General features: G+C 38.2%; 1 protein-coding gene across 1 annotated transcript; it reads left to right on the top strand.

Moving 5' to 3' along the window:
• Positions 1-1,148: 1,148 nt before the first annotated feature.
• On the top strand, positions 1,149-10,656 carry herpud1 (homocysteine-inducible, endoplasmic reticulum stress-inducible, ubiquitin-like domain member 1). Its single transcript, XM_042496174.1, has 9 exons — positions 1,149-1,486; positions 2,474-2,551; positions 2,667-2,744; positions 4,116-4,255; positions 5,244-5,354; position 6,217; positions 6,262-6,632; positions 9,337-9,442; positions 10,377-10,656. Exons 1-9 carry the CDS (start codon positions 1,337-1,339, stop codon positions 10,563-10,565), a joined length of 1,224 nt encoding a protein of 407 aa, XP_042352108.1. The 5' UTR covers positions 1,149-1,336; the 3' UTR covers positions 10,566-10,656.
• The last annotated feature ends 8,176 nt before the right edge of the window (positions 10,657-18,832 follow it).

Consider the following 18,832-nt stretch of genomic DNA (forward strand, 5'->3'; position numbering starts at 1 on the left):
GCAATTAAAGTACTGTAGTAACTTTGACGCACTAGTTCATGCATTCTTTATTGTTGATTATTGCATCTGCCAAACCACAAGGCTATAATTTTAAGGAGCACTCAAACTGCAAGCCTTTGACATCCAGGCTTGTTAGTTTGTCATCTAAATATACATAGGCCTACAGTAGTGCTAAATATGTTGTATGAGTTTGCAAAATTACAGTGTCAATTGTTCAGTAGCTACTACATAATTCAATTTAATTCATTATCAATTCAATTCACAGCTGATGTAACATGACTGATGCAACTTCAGTGGAAAAACAAAGTTTCGCTGCCGGATAAGAGTTCCTGTCTGACAGTACAAAATAAGAAGAGGTCTCACTCTAATCGGGGACACTCAACTTGCTTTGGCTGGGGGGCCACGTTTGCAGTATGACAGTTACAGCAGCCCCATACATGTTTTTAAGATTTTTGGAAATATCTAGGATTTTAGGACGCTTCTAGGTTTAAGACGTTTCCAGGATTTTAGGACATTTTCCAGAATTTAGGGACTTTTTATAGCATTTTAGGACATTTCTAGAATTTTAAAATGTTTCTATGATTTTAGGACATTCCTACGATTTGAGGACATTTCTTGGATTTTAGGGAGTTTCTAGGATTTTAGGACATTTCCAGGACTGTGGGACAAGAGAGCTTAGCTTGGATGTCAAGGGGTGTTGCATCCTCCACTGGCATTTTTTTTTTAATAAACAAGCTCTGTTTTGATGCTGTTTCTGCAATCTCACACCTTATGTTGCTATATTTAAAGTACATAAACAATTACCAGTTTGAATCACTTTTTTATTGTGAATTAGAAAGTGGTTGGAGGCCACCCAGTGGGCTGTAAATTGAGTAAAGAAACATAGGGACTAACTGGAATGAATTTGCAAACATCTGCCTAATAGCTAATCTAAACTAATATCGAGTCTATTTTTTGCCTGAAGACGCGTGTTTAACGTTTGCGTTTGGTAAACTGGCGAAATTGCACCAGAGTGAGTAACCTTACTTTGCAAACAAACGATCTTCGGTTTGATTGCGCATGCTCACATGACGTCCTCCGCGCTTTCTTCCACGTCTGAGAGCACGCGGACTGCAGCCAATGAGGAGCGGCCACAGTGTGTTTGGAAACAAGCCTCCTCCTCTCGACAAAAGACACTGTGGAGTCAGCGGAGTTTGTCTTCAGGCGAAAGGACTTGCGTGTTTTTCGCCCGTCGGCGGATGCAGGAGGATTTTTCCTAATTCAAAAGACGTTATCTGTAACTCATTGAGTGAACAGTGTGATCCGAAAACTAGGCGCGGCTAGCGAAACAGTAGAAATGGACGAGGAAGATTCTCGACAAAAGATTACTCTTCTCATAAAAACGCCCAACCAGGCTCAGGAGGACCAGACCGTCGAAGGCGTCAGCTTAAACTGGACTGTAAAGGATCTGAAAACGCATCTGGCGAGTGTTTACGCGACGAAACCGGTGAGTAATAAGGAGACGGATAAGTTAGCAAGCTAATGTTAGCGTAACTAACAGTTAGCTCGTGAGGCGGAGAGGCAGCGCGAGGCTATGTTCTGGAATGTCATGGCACGAGCCAGCTGACGGACTTAAGATGGGTGCAACTGTGTGTGTGTGTGTGTGTGTGTGTGTGTGTGTGTGTGTACTAAGACCAAACCTGTATCATAGTTCAGTGGGTTCATTTAATGAAAACAGATAGAGTGACAAAGCATTATATGCAAGTTAACCCTTTGACACGCGAGCAAATTAATATAATAATAATAATAATAATAATAATAATAATAATAATACATTTATTTATGGGCGCCTTTCAGGATACTCACGGTCACCTTACAAAAAAAGCAACAGCAATAAAACATCATAAAATCAAATATAAATGTCGCCAAACAAAGTAAACAATATAAAGTGAAAAAAAAGTTAAATACATAAAAGTTCAACTACAGTGAATTACAGAGAATAGGCAATCAAAGTGCTTAAAATGTTAATGTTAATAATAATTTTATTTATATAGTACCTTTAAAAGCAGAGTTTACAAAGTAGCAGAAATGCAGAAATGAAACAACAACGGAAAGCCAAACAGTCCCACTGAACACAAGCAAGACAAAACCTCAGGTAGAGTTGGGATAAAATTAAAATCAGTGGATAAATAATGCAAAATGCAGGATGCAAAAAGTCAATATGAAATCATAGAAGAGACCAAAAACAACTCCAATAGAAACAACAAAAGAAATTATACCACAAATAAAAGGAAATAAAATAAATAAAACATTAATTGAAAAGGCAAAATAAATATTAAGACAATGTCACATAAAAGCAGGTCCAAAAAATGAGGTTTAAGAAGTGATTTAAAATAATTTACTGATTCTTCCATTGCAGACTTTGGAATTTATTTAGTCACTGAAGATACTTTATCCTCAAAATTTTAACCAACTGAACTTTGTTTTTGCATAGACTGTAAGTGACCAGAGACTCATCTATGCTGGTAAACTGCTGCCTGATCATCTACACATCAAAGATCTCTTCAGACAGGTAGGAGTGAGGATATCTGTTTGCAACTGCACATTATCCTAGTGAAGTCTAAGAACAGAGGGTGTCGTATGCCATGAAGCTTTTTTAAAACAGGCCTTTATCTCCCCTTTCTCAGACTGACTCCATTCCCACGCTGCACCTGGTGTGTGCTGTCAGGAATCCACCCCAGGGACCCCTGGGAGCCAGACCTAAGGTGAGAGATGATGATGTTTGCTCATTCAACTTTCCTCAGAGCCTTGGCAGTGTGTTCACAAAGTATAAAGTTTTTTTGCATTTAACAGCAGCTTTACACTGAAAAAAAATAATTCACTGGGCTGACTGCTAGACAATTTTAGGGTGGAACATTTCCTTGTAATGTTACTAAATGCATGAGCTGACAACATGAATCCATCAGCACACCCTCAGTTTCAATATGACAGCTTTGACCATTTCATTTGCTTTTATTGTCTCTCTTGGATGACTTTTAATAATGAGTGGATATTGTTTAAAAATCTATGTTATTTTGAATGGATTATGTGAACTCTATATGTTCTAATCTTCACTCTGAGGAAGAGACTTTGGAAATTGTTGTTCATGCACTAAACCCTTGCGCTTGTCTGACAAGGAGGCAATGCACAAATCTGCTGTTTTTGAATATGCCATAGACAGAGGCTCTCACTCCAGCCTGCTCTTTCTTGTTCTGAAAATGACGCTGTGCAGCCCCATTGTGTGGACAATAAACGGGGTGCAGGCTTCACTCGTTATCATTGGTGAACAACGAAATACAGCGAGTTTCAGTCTGCATGTCGAAGTGTCCTTGGACAAGACAGTGAATCCCAAAATGCTCCTAAAAGCTGTTCCGTCTTTGTGTGTTTGTGTATAAATGTTTCAAAAATCTTATACTGCAGCCTCACTCACCTGTGCATGAATGCATGTGTGGACAGTTAAATTTGTCTCATAGTGTGAAAGCTCTTTGAGTGATCGGACTAGAAAAGCACGAAACAAGTGCAGGTCTGTATATAAATAACTTTTTGTCATATTTGCTAAAATTGTCACTCTGTCCAGTACAAAAGACTGTGAAGAGTCTGTGAAAAAAATCTTCTCCTCCATGTATTGTTTCTAATAGCAACAACCAATCAGAGCGGAGGAGTTTCAAAGCAGCTGTCAATCATGTCAGCTAATGCTCATTAACTGCGGTCAAACTGTCAAACCAGGCTGGTGTATCAGTCTCATAAATTCAGCCACACACTGTGGTTTAAGAGGCGCTCCACCTTCCTGTGACATATTGAGCTCAAAGGCAGGTGTAGTTTTGAGACCCCAAGGAGCACTTTTTCACATCCTCCCTCATTACTGTCACACTGTGGAGTGGAACTGTTTCACTTCAGCCGTCATCCTTCAGAGCACAGCTACAGTTTAGAGATCATAAATTCCAGCTAAAGATAACTCAGTTTAGTTTCACTACCCTTTTAAGTGTCTCGTTGCACATCCCATTTAATGAAATGCATCTTTACAGACTCAACTTGTTATAGTGGGTTTGCTGAGTGACAAATGTTGATCATTTTTCAAACTCTTCTTGCCTTTGCAGACCACAGCCAGTCCCATAGTCCACACACAGAGCACACCTGAGCTGAGACAGAGGAGACAGTCCTCTTCAGCTTCACCTTCAGCTCACACACATTCCCCAGTGTCTCCAGCAGGAGCTCCATCATGGCCTGCTGCTGCAGGGTAAGTCATAATGGAAGAAATGATGTATGTGCTGAACTCTGTTTTGGTTTCAATGGCATCATCAGACATCAGACTTTTAGCAGTACAGACGTGTTCAGGATATTTTTCCACAATAACTGAAAGCAATTTGATGTATACAAACCAGTAAAAAAGTCAAAATTGTCCAATTGTGGCCCATATTGTCATGATCTCTGTTTTCATGTTTTTGGAAAAGATGAAAAACTCTTAAAAATCATGTTTGATAATAATGATCATGGTAATAATAATAGTAATAATAACTATTATTTATTACTGTTATTATTACAATAATAATCATAATAATAATAATGATGATGATGATGAAAAAACAGTTGCTGTGGCACCACCATCAGGCTTTTGGTCTCCAATTCCTGTTGAGGAAGTTTGGCACAGGACTGGGCTTATGTGCCAAGTTTGGTTAGAGTTCCTCATAAGGAGAAGAAGTAGAAGTAGAAGAAGAAGAAGAAGAGGAGGGAGGAGGAGGAGATTCGCCAATGACAGCCAGGCCAACAGCAGAGCTGCCCAGCTCCTAATTGTAAAAACACGGAATTGAATAGTGACCCTAAAATCAAATCGTGGATTTTTAAAATTTTGACACCACTAATCAATTATTAGGGCTGCTCAAGAGGGAGTGCATTTGTTTTTGAAACCCTTGCTTAACATGCAGCCACATTAGCAAGTGCCAAGGGGAAGTGAAAGAGCAGATGTCAAACTATTACCGAAACACTTCATTTGCATCAAAGATGTCTCATCTCAAATAAGTGCAAATACCCTAATAAGACATGTTAAAACATGTTGAATTGGTCTATTCTCTTGAAAATGTAGAAAAGATAATCTATATAAAATAAAATAAATGAATAAAAAATGATTTTGCTGTCAATCCTATGTACACTGTCTCTTAGATTTCACTGGATATGGGTTGCAGTGTTAAATGGATATTAATCATATATCTCTTTTTTGTTCCCTGCAGGCCTGGAGAACCACAGATGACCCAACCAGCCTTTCCCACCTACTCCCTGTACAGCCCCCAGCAGCTGCTGTGGCTCCAGCACGTCTACGCTCGACAGTATTACATGCAATAGTGAGTTTACATTTATACACTTTTAATTCATAAAAGTTTTGAATGTGCTGCATGAAACACAGACATGGGGGGTAAAGTACATGAGGTCCCCAGGCAATACTAGTACCATGCAAATAGGGCTGTTGTCAGAGGGCAGGTCTCCATTACAAATTTGCTCAAAACTTAAGCCATATTTTCACAAGTTGATACAACACAATTGTGTGATGACTGTGGTTTCATTGAGTGATATTCTGCGACTCCACCTCTCGTGATAACACCAAAAAGCATGGCGATTGATGTTCACAACATTAGCAGCTTTATTTCTATTCTATTACCACACTAGGCGTCATTATTTACAATCAAAGGCGTTGTAGGTGTGTAAAGTGAGCAATAATGGAAAGGCGAGCCCCTCATACGTGGGAGCGGCCACGTATGAGGGATTTTTGGGAGCTGATAGTCCACGATTTCACAGAGGAATTGTGGATTCAAAACTTCTGAATGATTTGCTCAATTTTTAAAGAGTTATGCGATGCAATAACACCTCTTGTAGCGCCTGCTGCATCATGCCTGTTCCTACCGACAAGCACATATCCATAGCATCATGTGAACTATAAAAGTGAAAAAATGTTTCCATTGCAGTTTTGCAAAATATGGATTTTTCAAATATAAAAATAGCTCACAAGTGGAAAAAATTACGTTAAAAGGGAGGGTTTTTTTTTTTAATGGATTTTTTTCCATTAGGTTTATTTTATATTCGCAATTTCAGTTTGCTCAATTTGAGGATTAATGGAAATCCACATAATCACAATCTTGGGTCTCAGGCCCTCTCCAACAGTGCTCTTTAAATACATATAAACTTGACCAGTTACTGTTTCTCTGTTAGTGTGAGTTCCTCCATCAGCCTCATAGTCCAATTTTCCTCCAACAGCAGGCAGCGTTGGCAGCAGCTGGCACTGTCCCCGCTGCACCAGCTACAACCATTGGCCAGCACCCTCCTGTTCCCGCCCACCAAGTCCCTGTGCCAGGCCCCTTAGCCAATCAGAACCCCATCAACAACCTGCCAGCCAATCAGAACCCAGTACAGGACGGCGCCTTCATCAACCCCGGGGAGGCCAACCAGAACGTGCGGATGAACGCGCAGGGTGGGCCTATGGTGGAGGACGAGGAGGACATGGAGCGTGATTGGCTGGACTGGTTGTATTCGGCTGCGAGATTCAGCGTCCTGCTCATGATCGTGTACTTCAACTCCAACCTGAGCCGCTTCCTGCTGGTGATGAGCATGCTCCTCCTTATGTACCTGTAAGTTCAACCTGTTACTCTGAAGGCTTTGAGCCTTCACATTCTCAAGTCTGACACCCAGAGTTTGCCGAAATGCTTCACTGCACTGTTTAGGCTTGAGTGACTCATTTTGAAGCACTTCACTGTAGAGCTCTTAACCACGCTGGCTCATATCAGCTGCTCATATTCACATCTCAAGCCTCTCTGGAAAGCAAGGGCAAACACTCAGCTCACTCATGTTAAACAACTCAAAGTCTGTCTGTGCATTTTAAAGAGCCAAATCACTTGAAACAGGAGCATAGCAGCACATCTGGTATGCATGATTAACTTCCTGATCACTGAGTAAAGGTGTGCGTGTATTGCCCAGCCTACAGGATGTGTACACTTGAAACCTGTTAGACCAAAGATTCATACTGGTCCAAAGTGTGCTCTGCCAAAATGTTTAGGTCGGTAAAGTCAGACTCAGAGGAGAACTAACTTATTTACTTTGGCTTGTTTGCCTTGAATAAGCCACATGGACACCTTAAAAAGGTCTTACGACTCTTCCAGGAGAGCAGCTGAGAGTGTGACTTGTTTAAGGTAAAAGCAACGCCCATGTCAACCCCAAAAATCAAACCAAAATCAGATGATAATAATAATGATAATAGATTTTATTAATAGAACGCTTTTCACAATGCTCAAAGACGCATTTCAACATAAAATCATATAAAGTCAGTAACACACAGAAAATGAATACAAATAAAATTAACTATACTGACGCCTAACACCCATCATTTTCTCACACTTTGGAGCTGACCTGAACCAAGCCTCCAAATCATTGACTGAACTTTCTTATGCTGTGCAGGAAACTAAAAGTTTTCCTTGATTTTGTGCAAATCCAAGGAAAGAATTATTACCGTAGAGAGTAGGGATGGGCGATAAAATAATGTCACGACAGCTATCTTCATGAATTTTTTTATTTTACCTGAATTTAGATTAAAACTGTGTTTATATTGGGATGTACCTATGTTTTTGCTTCAGCATATGAAAATGATATTGTTTGTTATTTCCACGTTAAGTCACAGCTCAGATTCAGATGTGTTAATATGAATCGGTCAGAGTCCGTTTGACAGCCTGTTCCACATCAGCACTGCTGCCTGTTATCATCAGTTCAGGCTGTTCCTTTACTTCACATGCTCCGCTCTCACACTCTGTTTGCTGTTACATAACCCTTCACCCCGACACAAATATACACACACGTTCCAGTCCTCAGGCGTGAATCACATAGGTTCAGAAATGTATGGATTAGAATTTGAGACTCTCCTATAATCCATGTAGTACTACACAAGTATTTTTATTTACATTAACAGCAAATATCCCTTGTTATTCTATCACACACTGATAGAAAACAGTAGAAATCATAAAAGATCATATTGTGTTTTTGTAAGGAGAAAGCAGAGAAGAACAAATTCAGAAGGTTTTGAGATGTTAAACAACCAGATCAAATTATTCTACATTTCCAACAGTTTGCAACAAAGACAGTTAAAATCCAATTAAAGACATTTAAATAAAAGTAACTCATCTGCAAAAATATTACATAATAATAATTATTATATAATTATTGAGAAAAGTCCACCTTCAAAATCCCATATATTTCAAAAAAGCATCCAACTGACTGGAAAAAAAAGATTCTCACAATTTCTGAGAGAAATTAACTTTTCTGTAATTAAAGAGAGACTGTGTTTTTGACTGAGGATAACAACAGCCCTCCTCTCTGGTAACTGATGACAGTCAGTGTGCACTCGACTGGTGATTATTCCCCTGAAACAGCTGGAAGGTTAATGTTTAGATACAAAATCCAAGAAGAAATTGTTAGAGCTCCACCTGTTGGTGTAAAGGTAGATAGCCACTATGAGTCTGTTATGCCCAACTCATTAGCGGCCCTATGAAGTGAAAAACACACCCAAAATAATTACAAAAGACACCTTTTAAACAATAAAATCCATGTAATTTATTAAGAAAAACATGCAAAAAAAATAAAAATCCCAGGCAGAGAGGTAGCAAGACCAGCAGTTCCCGCACCAGATGCCTCTCTCCTCTGCTTTTTTAGCTTTTTAAGCGCTCCTTCCTCAGCCAGGTGCAGTGCATCTTGTTAGGTGATGCAACACACCTGAGCAGATCAACAGAGAAGAAAAGAGACAACAGCACAGCGCAAACACAGCTGTAACACTCACATAAACCCACCACTTCTTGTTTTATTGTTGGCTGCCCACGTTTCATTGTCATTAGAGATATGAAGGTGTTTTCTAGGGAAATCCAGCATTGTATATTTTTAAAGGGCAACACTGGACAAGTCGCTGCAAACGAGGTCTTAAAGACCTTAATTACACCTGATGTTAAAGTCAAAGGTTTCTAATTATCCAAGTTGTTTGGATTAGTATTTTTTGGCACAGGAACAATAAGAGCAGATTCCTTTTTTTCCTTAATCATTAAAAAAAAATCTGTGAAAAATATCCTACGATAACTATAGCCCAACATGATGTGTGTTTTTCATGTTTACCTTTTCTTCTTTTCTCACATCATTATTTCCGTCCTCATCTGCCTGTCCTTCTTATTTATATTTTATTATAGCCTTTCATTTTATTTTATTTTTAAAACAATTTCATATAAGTTTTGATCAATGTTAAGCGGTTGTACTGATTGATTGTTTCATATAAACATATATTCTCTGCATTCTCCTCTGCAGACACACTGTTGGTTGGTTTCCCTTCAGAAGACGAGTGCAGGTCCAAGAACTTAACCCCCCTGAGGTCCAGCACAACCAGCAGAACGAGAACAGGAACCCAAATCCAGTAAGAAAATATCTCCCAGATCTTTCCTTCTGATTCACCTTCATGTAACTGAAGTCTTCTAAACTAAACATCCTCATATCTCAGTGGCTCAAGGCCTGTGTTTCGATGACACGGCAGTCTGACATATAGGCATTGATGATAATAAAGTAGACTTCCACTGTGGATTCATAACTTATTAAAGCGGGCCCAATAAACCACTATAGCAGTGATACTCAACTATTGGCCCTTGGGCCAAATCTGGCCTCCAGTAAGGTGCCGGATGGCCTTCCAACTAGTTTCTGATTCACAATAAAAATGAAGTGATTGACACTGCTAATTCTTTTGTGCTTTTAGTATACACAAGTTGTCGGTGCATAAAACATCATCAAAATTAGCTTGTTTATAAAAACTTTTAAAAAGCCAGTGGAGGATGCCCCGCAACAGAGGCTAAGCCCCTTATGTCCTAAAAATCCTAGATAGGTCCTTAAATTATTGGAAGTGTCCAAAAATTTTAGAAATGTCCTAAAGTCGTAGAAAAGTACTACGTTGAAACGTCCTAAAGTCCTGGACATTTTCTTAAATCCTAGAAACATCCTGAAATATGAGAAATGTCCTAAAATCCTAGAAACATCCTGAAATCTTAGATATGTCCAAAAATATGCGAAAATTCAGAAAATCCTGGAATCGTCTTTTATGCTTATAAATTTCCTAAAATCCTAGAAATGTTCCAAAATTGTATGAACATCTGCAAATCCTAGAAATGTCCAAAAAGCCTAGAAACCTGTATGGGGCTGCTGCCACTGGCCCCTGGCCTCCTGTCATTCTGTAAAGTGGCCCCAAAGCAAAGCTAGGTTAATATTTGTATTTAAACAGTATTCTTTAGCTGAGAAACACTTTAAAAACACACTGCCATAAATCATCATTTGAACGATGACTGCGTTTTTTGTTCATTCAGGCGGACGAGCTCGCTGACAGTCACAGGGAGGAACCTGCTGCTGCAGAGGACGGATCAGACACACAGGGACCGATGACAGCGGTCTTAGTGCCTCCTCACAGGGTGTCAGTCATGTGGACGGCCTGGGTTTTCTTCAAAACTTTCTTCTCCTCCCTCATACCTGAGGTTCCTCAGGGTGTTGCCAACTGACCACCCAGGACCGACTGTTGATCTGAACAGCAGACTCTTTTATTTCCCAGCTGGGAACAATAATGTCCAGAGATGGAAAGAAAAAGAACTAGAATGAATAAAAACGAGGACATTGTTTAAACAATGACTGGGACCTTCCTGCTGACAGAAGTTCAAAGAGCTCCTCTTTTTAATGTGTGAAACACAACAACACCAGCAAAAGAATGCAATGCCAGACCCCTGAATTTCCCCAAATGGACTGGAAACAAAGGACACAAAAGACTATAAACATCATACCACAATAACAATGATAATGCATTGTTGAACAGGATCGCAGCTCTCCATCTGACCAAACGTCTACTGTCTAAGGATTGTGGGTTTTAGCCGTGACACGAGACAACAGTAGGTGGCAGCTGAGGGTAAAAAATACATTTTATGGTGCCTAAGTTATTAGAACTAAGGAGGATTATTGGCATTGGCTTTCTGATCATCTAGGATTCAATTTCATAATGAAGAATGTGATCCAGATCAAAGATTTTCTGTTGAAGTGAAAATCCACACACAGACAGAACTCAGTACAGTACCTTATGGCTCTCTGTCCCTCTGACAGGACACGTTTATTTTGGCTTTTACAAACTGGTCCATGCATACATAGACTCTGGGTTTGATGACAGCTGTAAAAGTTGGGCAGATTTTTGTTTTTTACTTTTTTGGCAGACTTTGCTTCTGACTGTGGACGCATAACCTGAAAGCATTTGAGACAAATTGGTAGACATTACAGCTTTTTTACTTTGACAACAGTCTGTGTTTGGAAATGACTCATGAAATTTGAAGTCTGCTATTTCAAAATGTGAAAAACAAGAACTTGATTTGAAGTTGGTTTTTTTCTTCTAAAAATACAATACTTAAAATGACTGCACTCAAGTTGCAAATTACAATCAAACTTTTCAATATTAAAAAAAAAGTCAAAAATGAAGTTTCTTGGATGGATTTCGGCTTTTATTTGCTTCTTTACAGTCACTGTAGTAAAAGCCAGCAAACACTGACTGTGACTTCAGTTCTCAAACAAAACAAAATCTGAACCAAAGTCATGATTCACAAAACTAAACAAACATTTTGTAGTTTACTTTAGCAGCTCTGTTGTTGGTGGATTTTCCTGTTTATTGAGCCACGAGTGAAGGTGATTGTGACCAAATGCAAACTAGACTGCTTCTTTTTGCCAAATCACTGGGTTAATTGTGTAAAATAGTGATGTTGCCATAAATCAAGTTTTGTAAATATATTCTGTATTTTCAAAAAGCACTTTACAACATGCATCTTATGCAGGCTTCTTTACATTTATGCTTTATTATTCTTCATGGGAAGATTATTAATATAAATATAACGCCGACAGGGCTAAGAGTTGTGTTTTGTTGTTGTTTTTTTTCAGAGATGAGGTTAAGTTAAGTTCAGGTAAAGTCAAAAATCTCATTAAAACATACCAGGTTCGCAGCTTGGCAGAAAAGGGGCTTTACCTGGCAAGGGAGGCGAATAAATCTGGATAACGACTATGCACCGCGTATTCTTCAGAAAAGAAGGGCATATACAGAAATACGCAAGATCCTGAAGGATCGCCAGATCCCTTTCCAAACCCTGTACCCAGCAGCGCGGCTTAAAGTCAAATATAACGATGAAACCCGGATCTACGAGAGCGCCGAGGAAGCGGCAATTGACATGTCAAACAGAGGATACCCGGTGGAGATCATCAAACCTCCAGAGACTCTGATGGACAAACTGCAGCAGCTGACGTGGGAGAGGAGCAGCCAGCGAAGGAGGAGACGCGCATCCCACCCCAAACAAGAATCTAACTTCAAGGAGAGACTGCAGTCTTTCAGGCGGACCTCACCTCCAACAACTTAAGCTAAGCTTGGTCGTTTTTATCTGGTAGATGGGCCCCCTTTTTGATGTTTTTCCCCCCAATGTTTGATGGATTGGGTAGGTGCATTTACAAATATAAAAACCTAAAATTAAATGGGGAAAAGGCTAATTACCTGGTTATTCTGGTTAATAATGTTATTTACAAAATGTAAGAATCACAGGGGGCAACAAGGGACTCTGGTGCAGCTAACCTGAGTAAGGGCCCCCTCTTCTGGACACGGGGAGGGGCTTTCCCTAGAGGCTCGAACAGGGTCACAACAAAGACCTCTGAAGTGGAAGCCAAACATAGTTTTGTTATATTACATGTTTACCTGTTTTACATTTTTGGTTCAATGTTGTTTTTCTATGTTCACTCCCTGTCAGTTCCTTCAGGGAAGGGGGGCTTTCCTAGGAAGTATATGGAGGCTGATTTTTGTTCACATACATGCAAGGTAAAATCTTAAAGGTAGCGTCTTTTAATGTTAATGGTTTACACAGTCCAATCAAAAGAGGGAAAATTTTATCCAAATTAAAAAAAAGAAAAAATTCAAATCGCTTTCCTACAGGAAACGCATTTAAGTGACTTAGAGCATAATAAGCTAAACAGAATGGGTTTCAAATACATATACTCATCTTCTCACAAATCAGGACGGCGCAGAGGAGTGGCCGTATTGATATCTGGTCAAGTTAAATATGAACACGTGTCAGAAATTAGGGATAAAGAAGGAAGATTTGTTTTGGTTACTGGGAGAATCAATGGAGACCTAATAAGCCTCCTAAATGTCTACGTCCCCCCTGGAAGTGATTGGCTATTTTACAAGAAAATATTTGAAATAATGACTACAAAAAGCCAGGGCATTTTAATCAGTGGAGGAGACTTCAATATTCGTTTAAATCCTCAATTAGACTCCTCCAATAGAAAGTCAGACTCAAATGCAATCAGTAAGAAAGTGAATGCTTTGATGAAAGAAGTGGGAATTATTGACGTTTGGAGAGAATTGTATCCGTCTGGCCGAGATTTTACCCACTTCTCCTCACCCCACGCAGTCTACTCCAGAATAGATTATTTTTTCACCTTTAGTAAGGACTTTCACAGAATAGAACAATGTGATATTGGTCCGATTGCCCTATCTGACCATAGCCCGATATACATGTCAATAAATTTAGACAATAAACCAAGATCTTTACCTTGGCGTCTGAATTCAAACCTTCTAAATAACCCACAGATTAAAGAAAAAATTAGGAAAGAAATTAAAACATATCTGGAGCTAAATGATAATGGGGAGGTGACGCCATCTGTGCTCTGGGATGCATTGAAAGCGGTACTCCGAGGGAGAAATAATAGCTATCTCGTCGTATGAAAAGAAAATCAGAAAAGAAAGGCTCATTAATTTGGAAGAGAAATTAAAAGAATTACAAAGAGACCATGTAGAGACTCTAAATAAGGAAACTAGATTAAAAATGAACAAAATAAAAAAGGAAATAGATGAAATCAATACGTTAGAAATACAGAAAATGCTGATATTTACAAAACAACGTTACTATGAAGCTGGTGGAAAATCTCTCAAACTCCTATCTTACAGATTACGCAAACAACAAGCAGACAGTTCAATACATAAAATAAGAAATCCTTACTCTGGGAACATTGAGACTCATACAGAGAGAATTCAGCAAAGTTTTGAAATGTTTTATAAATCGTTGTACTCTCAACCAAAAATGAATAATGACCTTCAGACTGAATCATTTTTAGCCACTCTTAATTTACCTACCGTTACCAACGAACAAAATGATAGACTATTGTCTGAAATAGGAATAGGAGAACTAAATGCAGCAATAAGTAAATTGAAAACAGGGAAATCGCCGGGCGCAGATGGCTTCACCTCTGAGTGGTACAGGACTATGAAAGAATCACTGGCTCCGGTACTATTGAGAACTTTCAATTGGGTGTTGAAGAAGAAAGAAATTCCGGCCTCCTGGAGATATGCCATCATCTCGGTGTTACCAAAAGAGGGAAAAGACAAGTTGGAGTGCAGCAATTACCGGCCAATTAGTGTATTGAATATTGACTATAAATTATTTACAACTATACTGTCCAAGAGACTTGATAATATACTACCAGATCTGATCCACTCCGACCAAACTGGTTTTGTAAGACAAAGACAAACACAGGATAATACTAGGAGAACTTTGCATATAATAGATCAGATTATTGAACAAGGAATAGAATCAGCCATTATTAGCTTAGATGCCGAAAAGGCTTTTGATTCGGTCAAGTGGTCTTTTTTGTATAAAGTTTTAGAAAGATTCGGCTTTCATAAATCTATTATTGAAGTATTTGAAGCCCTATATGACAAACCTTCAGCAAAAATAAAAATTAATGGTGACTTATCTAATCCATTCATCCTTGAAAGAGGAACTAGACAAGGTTGCTGTGCCTCTCCTCTCCTCTTCTCTCTATTTATTGAGCCCTTGGCTCAATGGATCAGACAAAATACAGACATTAAAGGAATAAATATGCCATCAGGAGAAAATAAATTGGCCTTATTCGCCGATGATGTATTGATATATCTATCACAACCCACTCAGTCACTCCCTAAGCTTATGAACCTGCTAGAACAATATGGGATGTACTCAGGATATAAACTTAATATACAAAAAACACAGGTAATCACCTTTAATTATTATCCACCTAATCACATCAGAAGCAAATACAAAATGAAATGGGATGCAGAATCAATTAGATACTTAGGGGTAAACTTAACACAGGATATTTACAAAATTATTTGATTTGAATTATAACCCCTTAAATTCCCAGTTGAAATCCGATATTTCACGTTGGAATGTTATCCCTTTCTTGAGCTTAAGCTCCAGGGTGGAGTCCATTAAAATGAACATTCTGCCAAGATTGCTCTATCTTTTCCAAAATCTTCCAGTGTCAATACCAACCAAACAATTCATAGAATGGGATATGATGATATCCAGGTATTTATGGCAGGGGAAAAAACCCAGGATCAGGTTTAAGACCTTACAACTAAGTAAAGAGAGGGGGGGTATGGGTCTCCCCTCCTTAAGAGAATATTACCTAGCAGCACAGTTGAGGCCATTGATTTGCCTATGTACCCCAGATTATTCAGCACGTTGGAAAGAAGTTGAAAATGCCTTACTAGAAGGGATTCCTATTGAAGCTACTATTTCAGATAATGAACTTTTAAATAAACAATTGAACATAAGCAACCCTTGGTTAAATATATTATTGAGAACCTGGCAGGAAATTGTAAAAACTTGTAATTTAAATGACTCAATTAAAATACTGCGATGGTGTGCTTATGACACTGACTTTATTCCAAACAGATCTGATGGCGGATTTAAAAAATGGGCTGCTAAAGGCCTAACAAATTATTACTCATATACTAAGGAGGGGACATTCCATAGTTTTGAATTCTTAAAGAAGAGATACAATCTTGAGCAAAAGGATTTCTATAGATATCTTCAAGTTAGAAACTATTTTAACCAGAATCTAAGACCAAATGTAGGTAAAGTACAAACAGGAATTTTGAAAATTCTTTTGTCAGTATCAGAATCTCCGTGTACTAAGATTATCTCTAAACTATATAAAGATGTACTCCATCCCAAATCAGGAAATACGTGGTATATAAAAGAAAAGTGGGAAAAAGAAGCAATTTGATTATAACAGAGGATGCTTGGAAAGGAATATGTCTCATACAATGGACTTCAACTTGCTCGACTACCTGGCGTGAATTCTGTTGGAAAAACGTTGTTAGGTTTTTTTATTACACCTTTACAAAAGAGACATGGGGGAGGGGGGGTTCCAGCTGCTGGAGACAATGTGGGATGGACGACGCCAATCATTATCATGTTTTCTGGAACTGCCCAGTCATTGTTCCTTATTGGCAGGAAATCCACAAACATATTAACAATATATTTGGAGTCAATATACCTTTTATTATGAATACAGTTTATATGGGAGATATTCAATTTAACGGATGGAGAAATAACGATAAAAAGTTGGTTCAAATTCTCCTGGCCGGAAGCAAAAAAGTTATAACGAGAAATTGGCTCAAACCCCACTTACCCACTATAGATGAATGGATAGACATTATTTATGAAATTTACATAATGGAGCGGCTATCATATTCCCTTCATGTCCAGAAAGATAGATTTTACAAAATTTGGAGCAAATGGACTGAGTATATTAAACCTATAAGACCAGACTTCTCTTAAATTGTTGGAAAAGGTCAGGCAAACAGTGTTGCATTGACCTAGGTAATTTTTTGTGACCTTTAACCTGAACCTTTTTATTTTGGTATATGGATGTACTGATATTTTGTTTCTATACCTCTCCAATGTGAAGGCCTCCCATGTTCATGTAAATAATTCACTTTTAATGTTTACATAAATGCTCAAAAATATCTGAAAGAGCAATATTGAGATATACTCAGATGATCTGGGACTATTTATTTGATAATGTCATTGTATACATATGTTTTATGCTGAGTATCTTATGTGATTATGACATTGCTCTTTGAAACTGCTCTTTCTAAATAAAAAATTTAAAAAAAAAAAAAAACATACCAGGTTAAAATCCAGATCAGTGCTGATTAAATTACAGTAAATATTGTTTTAGAAAAAAGTAGTTGTTCATAAACACCAGAATCTGTCTTAAGGAGTTTACCTCTCAGCTGGTTTGTAGGCCGTCTGCATAATGTTCTCGTCTCATGTGGGATTTCCTTTTTCTCTTTATTTTGTCGTCGCAAAACTCCATTCCGTTAACATTCCAAATTTCAAAGGTGCCGCATTGAAGCTACATAAGATCATTCCTACTGTACATGTCATTTTTAAGTATTTTAATCTCATCATATTGACTGAGAAACCTTAAGTGTAACACAGGGATACTCAACTTGCTTTGCTTGGGGGCCACTTTTGCAAAATGACAGGAATAACAGCCCTATACATGTGTATAGGATTTAAGGACATTTCTAGAATTTTAGGACATTTCTAGGAATTCTGGACATTTCTATGATTTCAGGATGTTTCTGGGATGTAAAATCTTTCTAGGATTTGTAGGATTTTAGAGAATGTTTCTAGGATTTCAGGATGTTTATAGAGTTTTAAGATGTTTCTATGATTTTAGGATATTTCTAGGTTTTAACAAAGTTTCTTAAGATTTCCGGACATTTCTAGGATTTCAGGACATTAGAGACTTAGCTAGGACCTCTGTCTGCACTTTTTTTTTGATAAATAAAAAAGAAGGCTTGGAAAAGTCACAGCATTAGCAAAATTCATTAATGGTTTTGGAAAAGTCATGGAATTTTGTTGTGTGAAATGTGATGTTAAATAACGGCAAATAATTAGCATTTTAGGACATTAAAGGCTTAGCTAGTAGCTCTGTCGGGGCGCGGGGCATCCTCCACTGGCACTTTTTTAATATAAAAGCTCTATTTTGATGCTTTTTTAAGCACTCTGGCCACTTTGGCACCGTATGTAAACCAAAAGTACAGAAACAGTTCCCAGTGTGAATTACTTTATTTTTGTTATATATAAGAAAATAGTTTGGGGCCACTCGGCACCCTATCAGGGGCCAGATTTGGCCCGCAGGCTTTAAGTTGAGTTTCACTGTTGTAACACATCAGATGCATACAGTTATACTCACTTTACTCCACTCATCAGTTACGTTGCTGTTCTAAGACCTCAGATCTCATCTGTTTCTATTTTGTCTATTTGACTGTAATCAGTGCATGTTTTATTGATCTGTGACAAAGAATAAATGGGTTTTACTATCGTCTCTTAACAATGAGCCTCATGCAGCAACATTCTCTTAAATTTATCGTATATTTTCTCTTAATTTTCTGCTAAGAGCAAACTTAAGAGAAGTCACCTCCAGATGCACCAAATGTTCTTAACCATCCAAATTTTCTAAGATCCAGTTGTGCTCAACAATGAATCCCACTTAATCATAAGTCACCTGTTAGCACAGGTAACACCCCCTAAATGCTATATAAGTGTGTGCTGTGTGCAAAGAGTCTGACACATGCACAAGAAGTGGAGAGGTGCCCCCCCCCCCCCCAAAAAAAGTTAAAATTTACATATTGTTAAATAAAGTAATTGTGCTTTTTGTAGAGCGTCAGTTCTGGAGTTACAAGAAATCAAAAACCCATCAATGACAAAACATTTGCTGTGTCAGCAGCAGAGGTGGAGGAAGTATTTTGTGTCTTGATTAAAAGTACTAATACCACACTGTATAAATACTACTTGCAAAAGCCCTGCTTTAAAAATGTCACCTAAGTAAAATTACATAAGTACAATCAGGAATGTATTAAGGTAATAAAAGTAAAAGTACTCACACAGAAAAGTTTAAATAAATCTAAAAAATC

This window comes from Plectropomus leopardus, chromosome 11 (assembly GCF_008729295.1).
Source record: "Plectropomus leopardus isolate mb chromosome 11, YSFRI_Pleo_2.0, whole genome shotgun sequence".
NCBI lineage: Eukaryota > Metazoa > Chordata > Actinopteri > Perciformes > Serranidae > Plectropomus > Plectropomus leopardus.

Bases quoted from the DNA above. Each gene is read 5' to 3' on its own strand.
- herpud1 (XM_042496174.1), top strand. From the start codon at position 1,337: ATGGACGAGGAAGATTCTCGACAAAAGATTACTCTTCTCATAAAAACG. The intron at 4,256-5,243 runs GTAAGTCATAAT...TGTTCCCTGCAG, and splicing joins TCATGGCCTGCTGCTGCAGG to GCCTGGAGAACCACAGATGA. The intron at 6,633-9,336 runs GTAAGTTCAACC...TCTCCTCTGCAG, and splicing joins ATGCTCCTCCTTATGTACCT to ACACACTGTTGGTTGGTTTC.